The 23371-nt window shown below is 42.4% G+C and overlaps 1 protein-coding gene across 3 annotated transcripts in view; it reads right to left on the bottom strand.

The window, feature by feature from the left end:
- ERC2 (ELKS/RAB6-interacting/CAST family member 2) overlaps positions 1-23371 on the bottom strand; it is a gene marked incomplete at both ends in the record, with an annotated part of 759201 nt that overhangs the window by 10071 nt on the left and 725759 nt on the right. For all 3 annotated transcript variants that reach the window (XM_080715235.1, XM_080715236.1, XM_080715237.1), the window contains one exon: positions 5739-5873. In XM_080715235.1, coding sequence (XP_080571361.1) covers positions 5739-5873 — 135 coding nt within the window. The remainder of the gene's footprint in view (positions 1-5738; positions 5874-23371) is intronic.

The raw sequence follows: 23371 nt of genomic DNA, 5'->3' as shown, positions 1-23371 counted from the left end.
AGAGCCTCCTGTGACCCACAGCAACAGCCCTCATACTCTGAGACAGTCTCTTTTAGTTGAAAAACTATTTCTAGTGAGTCCATGGTTGTAGGAGAGTTTCTAGGAAGCCTTATTTTCATTGGCCAAGGGATAGCAAGAATAAAAAAGAGTAAAGAATTATGGTCAAATGGGAGGAAGGAAAGGAATGAAGACATACAACAGAAGGATGGAAATAGAGACAACAAAAATTGGGGCAAATGAGAACTGATAAGATGCCAATCTCATTAAATACTGAGAAATACACCAAAGTAAGATAAATTTAACTATGAAGCAGTATGGAAATGAAAAACATATTTGCATTATAGAAAAGAGATGGGATTTGGTCATCCTACTATAAACATACATGGTTGCACAGATACATCCATACACACACCCTAAGAGGCTTGCCACCAACATATAGCCAGGAATTAGGTCCTTATCTTGGAGCTATTGGTTTGTATTTTTGTGTCTTTGGATCATCAGTAACCTATCTGTACTACAGATCTGTCATTCCTATTTCTCAAAGGCACTATAGAAACAAGGTTCATTCCACATACATTTACTGAGTGTCTAAGGGCCAGCTAGGTGTTGAATGTATTTCACAATATGTAACAAAACACATGAACACTAAATTTGACCAATTTTTTTTATAATCATTGTTTGTTTGTTTTGTGGTACTGGGGACTGAACTCAGGGACATTCTACCTCTAAGATATGCCTCCAGTTCTATTTTAATTTTAATTCGAAACAGGGTCTCACTAAGTTGTGGAGGGCCTCATTAATTTGCTGAAGCTGGCCGCAAAACTGTGATCCTCCTGTCTCAGCCTCACAAGTACTGGAGTTACAAGTGTGCCCCATACATTATCATTCTAGTAAGAATTATGTTGTTGTGCTCCTGAACTCCACACCTGCCCTTCAGACTTAGGATTTTTTGCACATAAGATGTAAAATTTAAATCTGTAAATGGGATCTGAACGTTTTAAAGGTGGCAAAATCTCTTGAGTGTCCCAACTCTGAGAAGCAGGCATTCCCATTCAATGAAGGAATGGGGGGGATCTTCAAAAGTAGCCACAAAACCTAGAGTTCTAGGTCTCGAACTAGAATCAGAATGACAGGTGCTTGGACAAATACAAATACATTTTTGCATAAAAAAGAAGTGAGATCTGAGTCCTTAAAGACTCAACACCCAGTCCAATACCCACTAGGGATATGTGAGACCTCGGTGCAGAGGGCACCTGCAGGGTGAGCAGGAAGCTCATGCTGATTCTTACCGATGAACAAGTCTGTATCTGGGAGCCAATAGAGGGAGCTCACTAAAATAGGACTTTTCCAATGACAATAAAATTATATGATGACTATAGAAAGGAGGATGACTTGATATCACTGAAGTGATTAAAGGCAGGAAAAGATAATATTTGAATTTGAAGGAAAGAATAGACGATACTGATTAGGATAGACACAGAGGGCATTTAGAAGAAGCTGAGCTTCCACTTGGCCTTGTATAATCAATCTTGACAAAAATGGCATCACTGATGTGTCCCTAACATGTCCCCTTTGCTCTTTGACCTTGATTGTGTCAGGGAAATATTTTTTGTTTACCCTTGTGACTACTCATTGGTTTGAAGAATTTCCTGTCATTACCAGGATTTTGCCTGGATGTTCTACTTGGATCTCAATGGCTATGGCTATCCCGGGGATCATAGACCTCTGGCCATTAACTGCTACTTTCTCGGATAGGGGGCTAGACATACTGCTTGCACTGACTACTCATATAACTTCTCCAAATTCTCCCAAACCTTCTTCAGATTTCCTCTCAACCCCTGATTGACTGCATGTTCATGACAGCCCTTGATTTCCTGGGTCCTCATTATTAATAGCTCCTTTAATTCAGGTCTGCTGGGTTCCTAGTGGGGCATCTCATATTCAGGTGTTACGACTTTTAGAAAATGGCCCAGGAAATGAACTGAAGAGGTACTTCACCTTTCTGCTACACAAGGCATATAGGAATTGCCTAGAAACTCCACCTCTGATGAGAACCATTGCTGGAAACTTAATCAGTCTTGTTTTAAACTAGTTAGTCTCGATTTTTACCTGATACTTGGAGAACACTACTTCTCAAAGCACAGATGTTACTAGAAAAGAAAAACAGCCCATGATCAAATAAGTCCGGGAAATGGTAGATTAAATAAAATTGGAGAGCTTTTTTTCTTATATGGCTTTTCAGATCCTTTGATCTGCTAACTGTATAGGGATGCTGGAAGATAGAGTTAAAATATGTAGCATTTTCCCCAAATTTTCTGCCCAGTGAACCTTTGTCTTAAGACTCCTCTCATGGGACTAATGTTCTGAATATTACTTTGGGAAACTCTAGTCTAGACTTAAAATAGTTGGATTCAGTCTCTCAACTCATAGTAAAGAAGAAATGGACAGAGAAGAAATGGAAAATGAATATAATTCTGCACATGCCTGGCAATACTTGAATTTCCTAAGGAAAAATGAATTTCTCTGGAAACACAGCAGAGTGGCTGAGTGTTCATATTTCCTCATTTTTCTATGTTCTGAGCTCTTAATAAAGCTCAGGAGGCCACATCAATGTTCCATAGCCCTTCTTTCCAGAAGACACTGTTGGCCAACCCTTAGGGCCACAGGAAGGCGGAGGTGGAAGACTCATGGGAAGGGGGTCAGGAACCCTTGAGGAGATATTTCCCTTTAAGTCAGTTAAGCTAACTTGGGTATGTTAGGGGCATTCAGTTGAAATCCTACCCAGAAGAAACCACGATTAAGACTCTCAGCCTGTCACATGCAGATATAAGGCTGCCACTTTTTCCTAAGGGGAAGCTCTGCCCCATATGCATTAGTAAGTGTGGCTTACACAATCGTGTGTACAGTTCATAACCAATTGGGAAAGACTTCCTGGCCTTTGGTAACTGTTAACCCCTGAGACTGAGCCTTAAAGCATGGCGCATGCTGATATATAGGTTCGTGGTTACTAAATCTCCAGTACAGGGGAGGACATCATTTCCTAAATCTGGAATAGATGAAGGGCATCTGGCCCAGGAGATCTACCCACTGCGATCCCTGGAGCCAACCTATTATCATACTAGGGTTCCTTAACTCTTCCAATAACCGGAAGGGTATAGAAACAGAGCCTAATAGCCTCAGTCAGTAAGACTTCAAACCAGAAAATTATCCTTCTAGTCAAGGGTGTTTGCTTTTACCATGCCATGAGTACGTTTCTAAGTCTTAGGCCCTTAAATAAGTTATAACTGCCTTTTGTCTAGGTTGTTCTCATTGACATGACCCAGAAAAGAATTAAACTGGGCATGAGAGGGCCTGGATTGTCGGAGAACCAGACAGGAAACTCCCTGAAGGTGGAGTTCTACCTTGTCCATCATGCTCCCCCACAGGCTTTACATGGGACCTGCCCTCTGAGTATAGGTGAGAAAGAAAATAACTAGCAGTAGGACTCCAGTCAGTCCACCCTGCTCCTGGGGCATGGATTTCTTAACTGGGGAAGAGGTGGAGCTACCCACCCCATGGGTGACTGAGAACGTTCACTGTAAGTGGGAGACCCTCACCCCCCAAAAGCAACAGTCAGATAAGCACGTGGAAGGTTCAAATGACAAGCTTCAGCCAGATGCTCTCCAGGGAGGACTGTGCAGTCATTTCTGCCCTACAACAGCCTCTAGTGTCTGTGGACAAACATGAGGGCCAGCAAGCAGGGAAGACGCTCCAGCCTGTGATTACAGATCTCTGAAAAAGCAGTAGGAGGCCAGCTTTTTTTTTTTTTTTTTGGTGGTACTGGGGTTCCTGGAAGCCCTTCTTTCTCTGGGCTACACTCCCAGACCTATTTTATATTTTTGAAACAGGGTCTCTTACACCAGCGCAGCTGGCTTCGAACCTGCGCGATCCTCCTGTCTCTGCCTCCCAAGCGCAGGGATTACAAGCATGTGCCACCATGCCCGGCGGAGGCCAGCTTTTATAAGAAATGCCATTTGCAAGACAGATCAATTTTTCCCGTTTCCCACAGGACACATTAGAATATGTCTCTCTGTGATAAGACATATTTCAATGAGTCATAAAAAAAGTTTTAGAAGCATATGGCCAGTTTATCTCAGCAGGTCCTTGTAGGGTCCCCTCCTCTAATTTGGCTCCCAATTCTTTCTTCCCTTATAGGGCTTTCTTCTCCTGTCTTGGGGAGGGAGCCTGGGGGGACTGAAGGGGGCTCCTTGGCATGTGAAGCTCAGAGGGCTAACCAAAGTGAGGTGTGTTGGCCTCCCACCCTGCATGGGAGAATGCCCAGGAGCAAAGGGCAGCATGCCAAAGGGTAGGGACTGCAAACCAGGGTGCTGAGCTCCAGTTAGTTAGGATGCCAGGTATGCTGGGGTGGGTGAGTGTAGGGAGGGGGTGAGGATGGCGAGCACTGAATAACTAAAGCCAAACAAAATCAAAACACAGATATATACGACAATGGCATTTTATCTCCCTCTACTTTCTGTATCGCCAAATCAAGAAATTAAAACAATGAACTGGTGCCTTTCTATACTTGACTTTGTGCAAACACCTTCTGCAGTGATGGGGTCTCTAAGGGGAGATGCTTCCGGGCCAGAGGGTCTGGCCAAGCCCGGCGCTGGGAGCCTGCTGGTCTGGCCACCTCACTGTCTAGCTCTGGGAGGGCTTCTAAATGCTGTGCTCTACATAAGTAGCTCCCCCTGGAGTTGGACTCTTGGCAAATCATCTTGGACACTGAATCCTAATTTCTCTGGGATGCTAGTGATATGAGGTAGAAATAAAGAGTCATCTGAAGAAAAGTTTTAAAAGCATAAGAAACACTTTCTCCTCCAGCAAACAAGCCCCCTCTTTGCACAGGTAATCCTGCCAAACCCTTGCCTCCCACATTGAAAGATGTCCACGGTTACCCAGAGGGATATCTACTCCTTTGCCTAGTGCCCCAATCATACTGGAATTTATTGCATACATTATACTAGGATCACAAAAAAAAGTCATGGCACAATTGAAGAAGAAAAAAACTACTATTGTCTAGATTATCCTGAGAGTTTGTATTTAACTTCCCACTGTGCATAAAATTCCCCTTCAAGAGTTTTATTACTATACACCACAAATAATGTTTGCATTTGGTGGCTGGATGTGACTCTAGTGGAAAACTGCAGGCAGTTTTTGTTTGCTGTCCATTGTTCTTTTCATTTGCTTTACTTAGTCAAGGAAGGAGATAGCGTCCAAATCAAATAAACCAGACGCCTTGACTTCACTGGCCAGAAAAAAATGGATTTCTCTTCATGTAGTTTTATTCCACTATTGATTTGCATCACTAAGGAATTTTCTAGGAAAGTGCTCAGCAAACCCAAGGCTTCTCTGGTTTCGAAGCTCATGGAAGCAAAGTGCTTTCAAAACTCTGAAGGAGACATTCCAAAGTAACCCACCATTAGATACCAGCAACACACTACATATCTAGGAAAGAAGAAAGGAGGAGAGGGAAGAAAATGCATAACACAAATGAGAAAAGACAAAACCTTAAAGAGGAAGGAGAAAAGAAAACATTTAGATTCCTTGAGTGATGGAAATAAATACCAAAGCTATTAGTTTCAGTTCAAAGAACATATCACTTTATGCTGTTTATTATTTCTTGAGGATTATTTATTTTATCTTAAAATATCCAAAGGGTAAAAGGGGTTCTTGGGGTAGGCAGCAATAAAACTGACCTGGTCCAGAGAGGGCCTGTGATTGGAATGTTGTGACCGCCCGGGGGACCGGTGGTGGTGGTGATGGTGGTGGTGGTGGTGATGGTGATGGTCCTCATCGTAGTTGTCTGCCATCAGCTTCATTCTGTTCTGGGTCTGTGCAGAATGAAAACCAGGAAAGATTCCATCAGGAGCTACAGGACAAGCCAAAGAGACTTGGGGCATCAGGACAGTGCCTCTACACTCCATTTGTTCCTATTCCAGAAGTCCTCATTTCTAGTCAACAAGGAAAGGCTCATGCCATTAGCTGTGATGGAAGAGGCACAGTCATGCCCTCGGAGTCACTATGTTATACCTAGAGATAGCAACGTACTTTTCCTTTGTGATTTAAAAAGGAAAAAAAAATGGACCTATGGGAAGGTGCTTTGTTTTTACATGAACGAGCAAGCATAGAGATCCGGAATGATCTTGCAGTTACCAAGTGCCAACACTCACATCCTACACTTACAGCAAGCCGGAGAATGAAGCCGCTGATGGAAGGATGGTAAAGGACAGATGGAGGCACAGCTACAAACAATGACATCACAACACAAGGCAGGGAAGTCCACTGGAAGCCGCCAGATGCAAAAAGCCATGACGAACACGGCTCACTGCTATGGTGGCTTTTGGGGAAAGGGCTCTCTATGGTCATTTTAGTTGATATCATTCCTTGAGGGAATAGAGCAAAAGGTACAAGGTCAATGAAAACAGACCCATCCGCTCTAATGGACACCCAACAAATGCTTGTCACAGAGGACAGCAAGGTGCTAGAGTTAAAAACCCAAGGACACAGAATAGGGGCAAGAAAATGGACCATCTGGGGCAAGAAATGGACCAGAGATAACGCGACTTAACAGAGACACAGAAATCTACAAAAATTTCTAAAGATCCCGGGAAATAGTGATAAAGTTTGCCAGCTCAGAAAACCAGTAAATAGAAGATTTCCTGTTCTTTTTGGGCATAAGATTGCCTGGATTTCAGTGCTGCTCTTCCTCTTCACTGGTTAAGTTGCCTTAACAGGAGTGACCTTTATACATCTCAATTTCCTGAAAGCTAAAGTGGGAGTCATCAGTCTCCCCTACTGAGTGTCTGTAAGGAGCAAGTGATATGAAGGCCTCCGAGTGTCAGCCCAGTCTTGGACACCTCATGAACTGGTGGTAAATGTAAAGTCAGCTGCTATTATGACCCTTATTGTTGGTGTTCTTGTTTGCTGTAATAAACTTCTCCTTTGTGAATACTGTTTCCTTTGTCTATGAAGCCTCTCCTGGACCCCTTTCCTCATCCTAACCTCTTTGTGTGACTTAGAGCATTTCCTCTAGAAGATTTGTTGTTGTAGTTTTGTTTGTTTTGGGTGCTGGGGATTGAACCCAGGGCTGTACACATACTAAGCACATTTTTTTTTTTTTTTTTTTTTTTTACCACTGAGCCATTCCCCTGGCCTTTTCCTGACCCCACCCTCAAGGCTGGCAGGTGAGTGCTGCTTAGCATGGCTTTCCAACCATGGTTTCATCTACCCATTTGTCTTTAGACCTTGAGATTATGTCTTTCATCAGCTTCTCTCCAGAGTCTCACCCAAGGCCTGGCAGAGGTACACAGGCAGCAACTGCTGCTGTAATGAGTGGCTGAAAGAATGGCTTTTGAAGGATGCTGCCCTCCTCCAGACCAGCTGGATGTGTGTTTTCTGTCAGGAAGGTCACTGAAAGTTGAGGACATTGTGCGAGTTCCCGTAACAGTCCCACTGGTGGCTCCAGATGACCAGGAGTCATCAGGACTTTGAGAGCCAGAAGTCAGGGCTGGGCAGGGACTCCAACTGGTTGAAGTTTTATTTATGTAATTCTCTGATAAAAAGAGAGAACTCTGGACCTCTCAGAATGTATTCTTATAGTATTTTTCACATAGATTTGAACTTATTCTCTGAACTTTCCTGGAAGAAATCATTACTTTCCTCATTTGGCAGCTAGAAAAGCAAGGCCTAGATTTTAGTCCCCAGAGTGATTTTCTTGATATAGGACATGGAGAGTTTCTGGGTTTTCCAACCCTCAATCTCTGGGTGTTTTCCTTTGCCTTGCTAGTAGAACAGGCAAACAGTTCACCAGGTAGAAATAGCTTTCCCATAAATGTTTTTGGTTCTGTTAAGTTTTGGAAACACCTCGCATCCCAATTCTACCTGCCAAAGGATGTCTCATGATTTATTCACCCCCTCTTTTAAAATGTGCATGATATTTGAAGGGTCCCAGAGCAGATGTAAAAGAAAAAATCACATATATGATGGAAACAATAAAAATATAGGGAAAGATCTACTTAAAAATTAAATTTAAAAAAACATGTAATCTTTGGCAGCTGATAGCATTTCCATCCTTCTCTTGTCTACTTAATGTGTCAAAAGACTCAATGGATGAGTTAGGCCTTGTGAGAAAAAGCAGGGCAGTGAGCTCTTGGGGACCAAGTACTCAGATTCCCCTTAGTCTTTCTGCCCTTGGACATGCGATTCTTAAGTTCAGCCTTCTCACCTACAACTCCAATGTTGTTACAGGAGACTGTACTTTTGAACTCATGAACTAATAAATCTGGAATTGTTTCTTTAAAATAAAATTCTGAGAGCCTGAAGGGAGCTGTGAGATCTGCAGTGGTCAAGGCGGAAGGGACGCGCCCAGGGATGAACAATGGAGCCCAAGTGAACAAATAATAACTCTGCTATTGTAAATGTCGTAATGTCCTTATCCTTTGGGGAAGCTCCTGCGATTTCATGAGATTATTTTCGTACCAGTGACAAGCTTAAAGTTCCCTACCTTTGAACTGCATCCCATAAAAGAATGTACAAGCTAAACAAGATGCTGTATGCGGCCCTAAATGTGTCTGCTGAAATGAGGTGTCAGAGAGTAGGCATGTCATGGGATAAAGACCATAAATGAATGATGTCATCTTTCCAATTTGGTGCTGAAATATAAATAAACCATGTTGTTCATGTGAATACCAGATCTGGGGAAATGTACACAGAGCAATTGTGAACGGAAGAGGTTTCTTTTGATTAGTCTGGGCTGGAAGAGAAGAGTGCGAAACAGAGATGAAAAATGAGAGTTTGGTCTGATACTCTAGACCATTTTTATTTATCTGGCTCATAACATATCCCCTAAACTGTGACTGATTTCTTACAGGCTGGTTGCTAGTGTTTTCTCTCAGAAAACAATCTGACCAATCTGGTTCTATTGACTTAAATTTAAAATGGACTCATATATACATACATATATATTTAGAAATCTGCACTACCTATCATCATCCCAACTCAATTATATTGGCTTCCTAGTGCATACAGAATGGTCTGGAAGGATAGGAATCAGTGAATAGCACTCCCTAATAGTCAATGGAAGGAAAACTACAGAAAGTTGTAATAAGGATTGGAACAAGGATGCTCTCTGTAGTTGAACAGGTGATATCGGTTGTGATAGGTCATATCCCCATAGCCATCAGATGCATGCAATGCTCACCACCAGACCTGAAGCACAGAATCTTCAGGGCAGTCTTCACTGAAAACTTGAGAAAGCTAATACAGAGTTGGAGAGAAACAGCGTAGTACAGACCTAAGAACCTAGGACTCACTTAGAAATTCATTTTATTTTATATTTTCTCTTCAGGATAATCCAGTAACCTGCTGCTGTTGCCTTTAGCTAACTGTATTATATATACTTTTTTTTTTTTAACCATAACATGTTGCTGAGACAAAGCTAATCAGATTGCATTTTCTATTTCCTCTTTCTTGGGCACAAGGTTATTTCTCTAGGGCCCCAGCCTCCTGACAGCTCTCCCCCTGGGCTCTTGCCCCCCTCCAGGACATATTCCATAGGGAGAATGACATCACATTCCCGGACTGAGGTTCTACAGAGACTTCCCAGTATCCTAGGGAAAGACCTGTGTTCCTCAGCATGCTTACAAGTCCCTTGCTAGGAAATTCTCTTTACCTTCCCAGCCTCAGCTCTCGTCCCACCTCATCCCAGCCTTAAGACAAACTCTTTTCTGCTCCTGTCATGCTTTATCCTCTCCCATGGAAACCTGAGTTACAGCCATTAGTTCTTTGGGCCATGGCTTCAATACCATCATCTTCAGACGCATCCCTAAGCCTGCCTCACAGGTATTACATGCTCTTCTGCTTTACAAGATCCTTTACCGACCTGCCTCCAGCTCCCTTCCATTCCTGCGCTTACCTCAAAGAAAGGCCAATGACTACATTCTCGGTTGGCCTTCTCCACCACTAGACTGAAAGGCTCTGCATGGAAGCACTATGTCTGGATTACTCCTGTGCTCACCACCTACCTAGCACAGAGACTGGGGTAAAAGCAGTAAATAATGTTATGTATGTGTATGAATGTACGAATGAATGAATGGAGAAGGCACAGGCTACTTTGGACCAGATGAGAGAGAAAAACACCCTCACACAGATGAGAGCCTGTGATGAACCAGTTGAGTATTTAACTCTGAATGTGATAGTTTAACTTTCCCTGTTGTGTGTATGTTTGGGGTAAATATTGTACTTGGAGGTGGGGAGACAGCCTAGATGCATAGTTTTAGATGCATAGGCAAGCCAAACTGATATTTTGTAAGAGATATTGTCTTTCTCAATAAACCAGACCCTGAAATACTCTACTACCTGTCTGATTACCCCCCTCATTGTAAATAAGCCATCCTGGTGTGTCCCTGTGTGGATTTCCTTGCTATGCCCGAGCCTTTGAAGGAGCAGGGGACTTTGGAAGGCTTTTGTTAGTGCCAAAAGTCAACCATGGAAAACTGAAACTTTATCCATTAACTAAAATTCCTGATGGACAACATCTGTGAAAGGGTGCAAGCTACTGCATCTATTTTGACATTTCTGAAGAGTTTAGCCAAGGAGTTATTGAAATAAAATGAAAACTCTTGATTGGGCAGTAACAGACTCAATAGCTTAATAACAATCTGTAGCTCTAAATGTGTGATATTAAAACTGCCTTTAAAATATTTTAGCAAGGTGGCAATAAGGAACTATGTTTTGATCAATCATGTGGATTTATATAACCTTCATGAATATGGTTTAAATAAGAAAAAGTAGAATAATATTTGTTGCCATGGGATGTGGAGATAATACTGTATAATAGCAATTATACTTTTCGTCTATTAGATTTCTTTTCTCCCTCCAGGGATATCCAAAGCATTAGAGAACTCTTCTACTGGTCTTTTTTCTGCCAAATCAGAGCAAGGTGAAGAGTTCTCACCTGCAAAACTACACACCTGGATATTGAGGAGGAGAGGGGTTTTCTGAGAATCCAGTATGCTTCATACTGCAAAGAGTCATAATCCAGTAGAACGGGGTTCTAATTCTCAGGCCACAAATGGAGGTCAAAAATGAAGCAAGAGGATAAAGAAGCTACAAGAGTAATGTACACGTTGAGGAAGCATACAGGGGTAAGTAGGAGTCAATGGTATAGAGGCTTCTGCCTTTGACACCGCACACACGTTCATTCAACACTTACTGAACTACAGTGAGAAGACTAGTTACACACCAGGCTAAACATCAGGCCAGCATGCTCTTGTCAAACCCCAGATTTTGAGATATCTACTGTAAGATAATGAACCCAAAGTTATTCAACTAATGAGTGGAGGAACAGGACAGAAAGTCAGGTGTCTGATTCCAGATTCAGAATGTAGTGATATGAGAGATGAGGTCCTGGGCCAGGTTCAAGGGACAAAGCAAAGATAAATGAGATGTGCAGAATTTTAGAGTGACTATAACACAAGATGGTAAGAGGATCAATAAAGGAGGGACTGGTTTAAATGGACGTTCAGGGCAGGATGGTGCCCTCCTCCAGTTGAGGGCAAGGCCTAAAAGAGGCTCCATAGTCAGATGGCCCTTGAGTTAAGATTTGAAAGTTGGCTGGGATGTGAATACATAGGAGAGTGGGCTGGGGATATCCAAGAGCAAACTGGCCATGTGCACTTTGAATGGAAACAGGCCAATAAGGAGAAATGGAGCCCAAGATGCGGGATGTGGTGTGTGTGTGTGTGTGTGTGTGTGTGTGTGTGTGTGTGCTTGTGTTTGTGGTGTATTGTTTACTTTATTCCTTATTAGATGTGGGGAGAACATAAAATGTATTTGAGATGATCATCTTATTTCTCAGAAGAACCTGTCAATTTGGAGCATTTTGGAAAGCATTTAAGACAGAGCTAGGGCTACATGCTAACATATATCCATCTATGGCATCTCTGGGACACGGGTCAGGCTCTTGGCATCTGTGTGTTTACAAATATCCACAATCCACTGCTACAGCCTCAGTCCTGCCTTCAAAATCGGCCTATTTCCCCTGAACCATTAATACTGCCAATATCCATTTGCAGCACAACACCCATCTGATGAGATTCCCACCCAACTTCATCTAAGGTGCCTCTGCTGGATCTTCCTTATAGATAGAAAATTAGTAGGTCACTAGAAGGGTTTGGCTGCTGTCTTTATGCCTCTGCATTAAGTAACTTTTTAAATTTTACGTTGGCTTTTTACAAAGAATGTCAGTGCCCCTCCCGTACCATCTTGCTTCGCTGCATAGGTCGCTTGGAGCTGGGATAAACAATCCCAGATGTGTGGCCATCGTCCCTCCTGAAGCCCCTGCATCTCTATCTGCCTGAGGTCTTCTTTGGACACAGGTGCCACTTGGTCAGAGAACAGGGCAGATCAGGAGTTGTGGAAAGTGTCTGCCCCTGGGTCAACTCTTAATCTGTGGAGGAGGGTAGAGTAGCTAGCATCGTGGCCCCTTAGCGGGACAGCAGCATGGTGTGCCTCGCCTCGGAACCTCTCTTTGGTCCCCAGCAGTAGAAGTTGCTGGCTGATCATAGCAGGACACTGCCCTGTCACGCGCTCTTTGCTGGTGTCTTCTCCGTCCTTGTTTCCCTTCCCTATTTTTTGCTGCACTCTTGTAACAACCTCCCAAGTAAATTACCTGCATCAGATCCTTTTCTTGCAGTCTTTTTTATTTTATTTTTTAGAAATCCCAGCCAAAACCCTTGTTGAATGATAAATGAACTTTTACCTAACTTTTGCATATGTATAAACATGCCCCTAACTACCAGGCTCCTGTCCGTAGATATATTTCTTGAGATATCTTATCACCTATGATAATAGAACTGTCATATTCTCTAGAGAAGTACCACCTGCCTGGCAGGAGTTTTGCCCAATGCTCACTTTGAGATTCAGAATCACTCCCCCCACCTGGCCTCAGTTTTTGCATCTGTAAACTTGGAAAACAAGAGAAGAATTGGCTTTAGCACAGACCAAACACCATATGGACAGATGCTGACCTATGCTTATTTCTCATTGCACATTTTCTACAGTTTTACTGTTTTCCGTTTTTTTTTTCCTGTTAAAATTAGAGGAGAGATATTATTTAGCAAAGTTGCTTCCTGTAGCCCCTTCAGGAACCTGAGGGGTCTCCTCGGGATCATGAACAGTCTCGAGCTGGAAGCGACATCTGCCCTTGTCCTGCTCTCAGCCAGCACAGCAGCAGGTGGGAAGGTAATCCTCCGGGAAAGTTCATATGAGCTGAGCTTGGTGGCTCAGGCTTGTAATCCCAGTGATTGAGGTCTGAGACAGGAGGATGGCAGGTTCATGGCCAGCCTCAGCAACGTAGTGAAGCTATCTGCAACTTAGTGAGACCCTGTTTCAAAGTAAAAGAATAGGGCTGGACGTGTATCTCGGAGTTAGAATGCCCCTGGATTCTATACCCAGTACCACACACAAAATAAGAAAGTTTTTAATATGGAAGTTGAGCTCTTGACAGTGGCAGAAAGAAGACTGCCGCTGATGGAGCCACCTGCTACTATGCACAGAAATACCCAGTGCTTACCGAGCCCACGCTGCGTGCCAAGAGCGGTTTGCCGTGTGATTTCATTAAGTCACACCAACCCTACAACATAAGCTGGGGTGGGGGTGTATTCCAAATCTTCAATAGCTGCTATGACAAGGGGAGAAACCCTTGGAAAGGAAGAGCCACAGGAACGCACATGCCCTGCCTATCAGCCTAGTAGAGGCTGTACAGTCCCTGATTTAGACTTGAATGAACTGAGGCTTAGGGAGACGCAGACACCTCTCTGAGCTCACGACACTGGTGGGTTTGGACTTTCACTCACCATACACTGCTGCTCAGCTCTTCCTAGAAGAGTCAACACTGACCTGAAAATGGCTCTGACTCTTTAGACTCTAAGGCCAATCAGAGCATGAAAGGGAAGCAGCTCAATTTATTTATTTAGTACTGGGGATTGAACCCAAGGGCATTCTACTTTCAAGCTGCACCTCAGTCCTTTTTTTTAAATTTTATTTTGAAACATGGTCTCACTAAGTTGCTGAAGGTTTTGCTAAGTTGCTGAAACTGGCCTCAAACCTGCAATCTCCTGTCTCAGTCTCCTAAGTATTGGGATCGCAAGGCATACACCACCATGCCTGGTTCACTTTTGATTTTAATGTTTTCAGTGAAAAGGATGAAACCCACGTTACAAAATTGCAATCCAGCCCCAAAGGAGTCCATATTGCCAACTTATCCTAATATAAATTCAGAAGTAATCACCTATAATCTGTACTAACTCTCCCTTTTTTGGTGGGAGGTCCTGGGGGCTAGACATTTTTTTATCTCTGAGCTATACCCCAACCCTGTTTTTATTTATTTATTTATTTATTTATTTATTTATTTATTTAGTTATTTATCAATTTTGTGGTACTGGGGGTAGAACCCAGGGGCCTTCTACCTCTGGGCTATCCTCCCAGACCTATTTTATATTTTAGAAACAGGTCTCACTAATTTGCTGAGAGCCTCACTAAGAAGCTGAGGCTGGCTTCGAACCTGTGCGATCCTCCTGTCTCAGCCTCCCAAGTGCGCCACCACACCCGGCTTTATTTTTATTTTGAAACAGGGTCTCTAATAGTTGCAGAGGATTTCACTAATTTGCTGAGGCTGGCTTCGAACCCGTAACCCTCCTATCTCTGCCTCCAAAGTACTGAGATTATAGGTGTGTACCAACATCCTCAGCCACATTAATCCTTTATGTGTGTATGTGTGGTATTAGGGATGAAACCCAGGGGCTTTCTCTCTCTGGGCTACACTCCCAGTCCTATTTTATTTTTAATTTGGAATCAAGATCTCATTAAGTTGCTGAGGCTGGCTGCAAACCTGCGATCCTCCTGTTTCAGCCTCCCAAATAGTGGGATGACAGGCGCACTCCAGCATGCCTGGCTGTCAACCACACTAATTGTTAATGCTTCCACTAAAGCACTGGTTTTAGATCCAGGCTAGCACACTAGGGATGTAGACAAGAAAAACATTTCTAACATTTTGAGCACTATTGCGGGTGGTGCAGTCTGGGGGAGGGGGAAGGCCCTAGAAGTTTCCACCAGAAAGTTACTTAGTTAAGCACAGGTCTGTTTAATTAAGTAGTGGGCACCACATTCTATACTTAGCTTTTAAACACTTGTAAAGTCCTCTTCATTCATTTATCTGACTTGTCACTGACAAGATCCTCAAGGACTGTAACAGTATGCAGAGCATGAAGAGCCTGGGTAAACAACACATATTTTATGTGGAGTCTAAACTGTTTCAGCTCAGAGAGTCAATAGAGGGTCTCTAAAACACCCAGACTCTCCTACTAGGCTGGGGAAACATTTTGTGCATGGTCTGTTAGGGGTTTCTTTACAAAGCAGACTTTAAAATCAAATCCAAATTTTGTAAACCAAAGAAAAAAGGATACCCCCCCCAAAAAAAAAAAGAAAGAAAAGGAAAAAATGGTAGGAGGGTCAAAATGAAGGAAGCCAGAAAAACTGGGAGGAAAGAAGAAACAAAAAAAGGAAGGAGGAGAGAGAGAAAGAGAGAGAGAGAGAGAGAGAGAGAGAGAGAGAGAGAGAGAGAGAGAGAACAGAATAGAAGAAAGGAGAGAAAAATAGAGCAGTATTTGTAGGGGCTAGGATTCAGACTCTAAATTTGTGTTGATAAAGGAGGTGAATTCAATTCCTCATTTAATTCATTCAACTCCTAATTCTCAAATATTTAACATCACTGATTTAGGACGGATTGGCATCACAATTAATTAATGGAGAGAGAAAACCTCTCAGGGCCTGGCCTAACAGAACTGGCAGGAGAGAGGACCCTGACAGGCTGCATCCCGAGGAGCACTTGAGGCTGAGCCACCCAGCACCACCATCAGGAAGGGACCAAGAGGGTCTTAGACAAACAAGGGCTTTGTAGAGAAGCGTACCAGTGCCCTGGCAGCAGGAGGATCCACACTGGGAGGGGACGAGGGGCCGGACTTTCCCATTGTTATGTATTTACGTTAACATGTATTACAATAAATTACAACCAGCACATCAAAGAGAGAGTTCACAGCAGTTACAACTTGGGACTCGGAAGGCAGGGGAGGGTGGTCCTCAGAATGACTTGAGAGAGCAGAGCAGCGGGAAGAAGGAGGCTGCAGAGAGCAGAGACAGACTGCCCCGCTGCCCAGAGAGAATGGACGCTTGGCTGCATCCCAGGCACCCTCGCAGGGCAGGCCCATTCTGCAGGGGCTCAGACTCCACCCGGAGGGAGGTGGGAGCTGGTGCCATCTGGGCTTGCTCCCAGTTCTGAAGCCGAAGGGCAGGGCGCAGACCCCAGAGCTGCCCTGACCTCACCCCGGGAACAAAGAGGACACAGAAGGTGGGGGAGAAGGGCTGGAGCGAGCCTGCGGGGTGGGCAGATCCAGGCCAGTGTGAGCTCCAGAGAGGTTTGGAGGGCCCCGGGGGCCTGCCTGTGGAGAGTCCAAGAGAGACTCAGGGAGAGACAGCTAGGTCTGGGGCTGAAAATAACTCCCTCTCCTCAGCTGGTCTGCGCCCTGGTAAGACAATGGAGGAAACGTAAACACGTTCATTAGTGGTTCCAACCAGTTGAGAAACCATTGGAAAGAAAGAAATGGCTGCAAGTGCCCCAAACTCCAAGTCTCTGAGCTCCCTCCCGCCCCCGGGGGTGCATTTATCTTCTCTTAGGCTGCTCACTCACACCAGACCGCGGTCCTCCCTCCCTCCCCTTTGACTGAAGACCCTCTCTGGCTTTTTTGGCCAGCGCTGGACCTACCCTGGCGAGGACATGTGTTGTTCTTCCAGGAAGGAAAACGTGAGTCACTGTTTCACCCAGGACAGGTCTCCAGGGATCCCCCACCCTGAGACACACAAATAAGACCTCCTGTCACCCGCAGGTCTCCCCACGGGGCCCTCCAGGCCGACATTCCTCCAGCACAGAGAAATGGAAGCTAATCTGTAACCACCACCTCTTCTTGCCAAAACTGCCCCAAACAGAGGCGAAGCCGGGCTTCTAGGCCTGTGGATCTGACAGACATCCAGTTTCCAGAAAGGATGATGCTACACTCTGCTTTCATCTGAAAATGCCCACGGTGTCCAGTCATATTGTGAATTTTTCCAACACATCTGATTCAACTTGTTGAATGGCACATTAATTAATTAATTTATTTATTTATTAATATTTTTATTTATTAATTTATTAATTAATAAATTAATTTATTTAGGGAGTTAGTTATATTGGTGGTGCTAGAGATTGAACCCAGGGGCATTCTACCTCCCAGCTATATTCCCAGCCCCTTTCCTTTTTAATTTTTTTTTTTTAAACAGAATCTAAGTTCCTGAGAGTCTTGCTAAATTGCAGAGGCTGGCTTTGAACCTGCGCCCCTAACTGTTAGTCTCTCAAGTATTGTGATTACAGGCATGTGCAGGCCCAGCTGGCTGAATGGGTACATTTTTAAAAGTGATTTCTTTTAGTCACCCTTTTAAGATAGACTCCAAAAAGCCTGGTTTTCTATGACACCACAGTTGAAATAGCATAAATTCAAAATGCCCCAAAGTACTGTACATTGAATCTAAATAAAAACTTCCATTAAAGTACATAATTTATGTTTCTTTACAGCACTGGGAAAAAGTAGCTGAAAAACTGGAGAAACCTTAAAACTTCTGGAGAATTGTATGCACTCTCTCAGATCTCCCCCCTACGAATGAGGACTTGCCAGAACAATACAGAGTCATAAAAATTCTAGCGGTGGGCCACACCTTAAATCAGCGACTCCGAGCTCATATTCACAGAGTGCAAACTGAGCTCTACAAGGGTGAAGGTTGGCCATGGACAGACCCAGGGTTCAGCTCCTGAAACCTCCACTGCTGGCCCTGGCCCTCTCGCTGTCTCTGGCCATTTCCCATTCATCCGCATGTATAGACAAGCCTACCACACCCACGACCTATAACCCCAAAAGACCGCTTCAGGCCACTGTGGTATGAATTTCCATCCATCAGTCTGAAGAGCGTTAAACACCTAATCATTTTGGCATAATGGCTACAAATAAGTTAAATATTTTCCATTTTACTTGAGATAGGAGCATTAGTTTTCTGACTTAGCATTATAATTGTCTATTTTATAATACTTACAGATTTTATTCTTGAACTCAGGACCTTCATATTATGAGACTGAGGCCCTGCCTACTGTGCTAAGGAGGCAGGTCAGATTTTATTCTTCAAACCATGCGTGTTAGTTATAAAAAAATAGTACAGAATATGTACTATGAAATAAAAGTATAAAATAAAAATAAAATAAAATAAAAATAAAATAAAAATAAAATAAAAATAAAAGTATAAAATATAATAAAATATAAAAGTATGAAATAGTACAGAAAAGTTTAGAAGAAGAAAAATGTATTTCCCTTCCTCTACCCCCAAACCCACTACTTCTATTAAGGCGGTAGTGTTGTTATTTCTAGAAATTGATGATGCATAATGGAAGCACATAATATACTTGCACACATATGTACACCTTTATAAAAATAAAAAAGTCTGCGGGCGTGGTCGTGCACACCTGAAATCCTAACACTTGAAAGGCTGAGACAGGAGGATGGCAGGTTTAAGACCAGTCTCAGCAATTTAGTGAGACTGTCAGCAACCTAACAAGACTCTGTTTTAAAAATAAAAAGGGCTAAGGAGGAGCCCAGAGGTAGAATGGTCCTAGGTCCGATCCCCAGTACCACAGTAAATAAATAAATAAATAAATTAATTAATTAATTTGATGTATTTTATCAGTCCTCTACTGATGTGTTCATACAGAGGTTCCAGAAGGACAGGGATCTTTATTCTCTCCAAAGCTGTATCCCCAGAACCTAAAGCATTGCCTACAACACAGTGAATATACAATGCATATTATTGAATGGGTGAATGAATGATGGATATCTGAGTCATTTCCAGTCTTTTCTTCTACAAACTGATGCTTCAAAGAAGACTTTTGCAAGGGAATAACTTTTCCTGTCTTCATGTGCTTGTTCTCAGCAAGGATGGATGCTTAAACATGTAGTAGCTGTTTCTTTAGTGTGCTAAGAAAAAAAAAAAGAGATGCAAGGGACATCTCTGGAATTACACATAAATATTTTAAACTTTCAAATATATTACCAAATCGCCCTCAAAGCTGTTGCCCAGCATCCAGTCTGTAATTTTTCTCCTATACTGTGCTAACATAAACTTTCTTCAAAACCTAGACTCTTCAAAAATCTGTTAAGTAAAAAACTATACTTATACACATTTCCCTAATTAGTATTTGAAGTTATAGTATTTTTATTTATTCACTGGCCATTACTATTTCATCATCTGTGAGCCTCCTTTTCAAGTCCTTTTTTCTTTGGATATTTTTCTTTTGAGTCACCAGAGGATATTTTTCTTATTTATTGGGAAAAAAATTGAATGTGTTAAGGAAATTACTGGGAGGAAGAAAAGAGCAGAGTAAAGGTGGGAAAGAGATGTCAAAGCAGATTGGGGTGTGTGTGCCCACAGGTGAGACCAGAGGACGCGGCAGAACCCTGATCATTCAAACATGTTAGCATCTGATATGTCCACTTGAGCAAGACGGGGTGGGGGGGTATTAGTACACAGCACCCAGCTGTGCGCTGGGCTGCAGACAGTTAGCCCCCTTTTATTGTGCCACAGCCCAGACAGGTGGTGGCTGATGGTGAACCATTAGCAGGAGTTATAGTGTTAGCAGTTAATAAGGTGCTTCACTTCTCTGGAAAAGACGTTAGTGTTTGTCAAAGTCTGGGTCACCCATGGGAGATTGTTGGGCAGGTAAATGTCACTCATTGTGATTACACTGGTATGATGGGTCTTATACAACTTTCTTCTTCAAACAGAAATTCCCTTTGGAGCAGTCCTGGCAGATGATGACCCAGTCCTTATCTTACTACAAGAGCTAGAAACTCAATACCATATGAGACAGCGGTGACATTGCATTAATGGGGTGCCTGCTGCCCCCACACTCACACTCTAAGCTTTATAGCTACATTTTTAGTCACTTGTCCTCAGCATGCCCTTTTGTGGAGAGCAAGTGTTCAGGTCTTCAAATATTTGAACATAGCCATGTCCTCTATCTCTATCTGATCTGCCTGATCACACTCAGCCCTCTCTGCTCCTCATATCCACTTCTTCTCGTCCCTCCTCTGTACTCAACACACTTGAGGTCACTAAAACATGTCACAGCTCCCTTTAGAGAATAATTCTATGAGCACAGTCTGAACCCAAGTCATTGCACGTATCCTAACATATGCTGAACACTGTTTCGAAATCATGAGATGTGCTCTTGGGTTCCACTGATCCTTTCTGCATCTACTCTGCGATGCTAAATGCTCATATTTGCAATTGATTAAACTTGCATCCTGGTTGCCAGGTTTTCTGACAATCATTCATCCATACGTATATATGAACATCAGATTTTTAATTCTAAGTGTAAATTTCACTCTTTGCCAAATACTTTATTTAGACTCATTCTAACTAAATTTGGGTATCTGCGATGTTTTTCAATCTTACTTATGTCTGTCATTACTCCACTCACCTCGTAGTTTGGAGGCACTCCATGTTCAAAGAGTATGTTTTCAAAAGCTGTATATAATCAGTTTCCTGTACATGCTGGGAAGACAGAGCCCAGTCCCTCTGGCAATCTTTCCATAAAGGTGACAGGATTTCCATAACTAATATGCCTGTGATAAAGTTCTCAGTCAACTATAAATATACACATGAAGTTTTTGGTTTCCCCATCTGTTACAAAAAAAAAAAAAAAGGAAGGAAAGAACTTGTGATGTCCAATTCCTAGCAGAAATTGTGATGGGCTGCACTCCTGCAGGGTATTGCCAATGGCATTCCCTTTTTATTAACATTATCAAAAAACAAAGTGAGTTTAACATTATTCAATCTTAGAGAACAAATATATCTTAATGAATGCTGGATTGATTCCAAGTTTTACAAATCATCAATCTCACAATTTGTTTCAGAATGTGAGCAAAGATCAATATTGAACCTACAGTACTTCATAAATACAACATTTGGGTTTTAGGCATTTAGAGCTTATGTTCTGTAGAGAGGCAAAATTTTAAAAAGCCTAAAAATATGGAAAGTTAGCTTCTCTGCTTCTGGATGCTTTTGTCCACTGTTGGGAGGAGGGTGAGTTGGTACAAGCTTTCTCAAAGACGTTTTGACCCCGTGTATCAAAAATCAAAATAATGTACATGCTGGAGTCCAATATTCTCCTCATAAAATAAAGTTGGACAGGTACACAAGGACGAATATTAAAAGATATCATGAAGATATTAATCAGAGTACCAAGTAAAGAGAAGTAATTTGGGTTGTCAAATTATTGAATATTCATCATTGCTCCAGTGGGGCCTTCTGACAGAGCTGTATATTTCTATTCATCAGCAGGAATGTGCACACAAAATATAGTTAAATGCAAAGCAAAAGAGACTATAAAATAACATGCTCATATAAAATAATGTAAAAATGTATGAGAGGAATATATTTGTGGGTTTCTGAGAAGTTTATGAGTAAGATTCAGAAAGATAAGCACAAAATATTGATCCTTATTACTGGGTACTTAGATTTTAGGGAATTTTTGTTCCTTTCTTTCTTTCTTTCTATATTATTTGACTATTCAATCAATGACAGGAAATAATAAGTGAAATAATAATAAATAATTCTCTGGGCTATCTAAATAATGCTGACATGTAAATTATTTCTCAAATTAGGAAGAAATATTATTTAAGTAATTTTAGTTCTGGAAAAGAGACTCCTGAGACTGAGGAGCTTGACTTTGGGGGACTTGGACTGCTGGTGCCATGTCTTTTAGTGAACTAAGATAGCCCGGGATTAAATGGAACTTCTTGACTTATTAGCCACTGCCTTCCTCCTTCCAGCTTGTTCTCAAATTCTAATTTCTCTTAGCAACCAGCATCACCAATATCTCTCTAGTTTAGCAAAATATAGCAACTTTCTCCAGGAGGGCTCAGTTAACAAACCCGGCTCCCTTCAAATCCTGAGGAATGTGTGTGCTTCACAACGATAACCAGAGGCGATGCTTGGGCGATGCACTGACAGCTGGATGGAAAAGGACAAGTTCCCAAGTCCCTGTCAGGCTCTGAACCGAGGCACCAAGGCCAAATTCAGATCCTCCCCCAAGAGCCCATGGGCCTCAGCTGGATCAAGTCACTGTCCATGTGAACGCAGCACCACGGGCCAGAGATTGGGAGTTTCTCCTTGCTGGGTCTTTTCAAGTTAAGAGAGTTAATAGTACCGTACCAAACTCAGGAAATATCTTGTAATAATACAGCCTCACAATAATGTATAGGCTAAAATCATGCAAAAAATATTTGTCTCATCCCCACTCACTGAACTTGATAATTATATAGAAGCTTGGACATTAAGGGCCCAGACATAAAGGAGTGGGTTAAAAAGCATAATTATGGCTCAGAAGCAGCATGTGCCTGGGGACATTACCCTACAAAACAAACAGAAAAAGGACCATCCAGAATCAAATGGTACACTGTCCCCCACCCCCACCCAACATCACCATTTTTGGAAATAACCCATTAAAGAAAAATGTACTATAATGATTATTTAGAAATAAACTTGAGCTGAAAACTAGCTAAAAAGAAAAGAAAACAACAGCTAGGTCTTTAGTTCTGGTATTTTAAGGTTAATGGCCCACGGTTCTCTCGGACTCTGAAGTTTTATAGGACATTTTATTTGAAATTTGTGTGCCAAAGGAAAAAATACTTTAAATTTCCAAGTCTTCTAATCTGTATAAGTGAAGGAGACTATAATTTTGTTCTTGCAGTGGTGGTGGTCGGGATTCACTAATAAAAGACCCAAAGTATAAGCAACTTAAATTCCATGAAGTATGCAGAAATCATGGACACACCCTAGGAGGTGCCCAAGACTCATCAAACCCAAGACAAGAGTGTGAGAGTAGAAATGACCCAGCAATCTAATCTCAGGAGGCATTTTAACATCAATCTAAAATACTGGCTCCAAGCATGTTTCATGTTGGCAGTTTTCATATCACACTCTTGCTGAAGAAAGCACAGTGATTTCCAATTGTCTTGTGTATCAGACAAAAACAGTTCAGTCCCTGAGAAAGGCAAATCTCTCCTTTTGCCCCTAAAATAATTCACTGTCTTCCATTTCTCCACAGAAACTCTCCCCAAGATGTCTCTAATTCTAAGCACAGGCGGATTCAGGGCTACTCTTAGGGCTTCCCTGGCCAGGAATGGTTCCTCCC

This window comes from Muscardinus avellanarius, assembly GCF_963383645.1.
Source record: "Muscardinus avellanarius genome assembly, chromosome: 18".
Classification (NCBI taxonomy): domain Eukaryota; kingdom Metazoa; phylum Chordata; class Mammalia; order Rodentia; family Gliridae; genus Muscardinus; species Muscardinus avellanarius.
The sequence above is the reverse complement of the archived record's forward strand: the minus strand, read 5'-3'. Positions and strand labels throughout refer to the sequence as shown.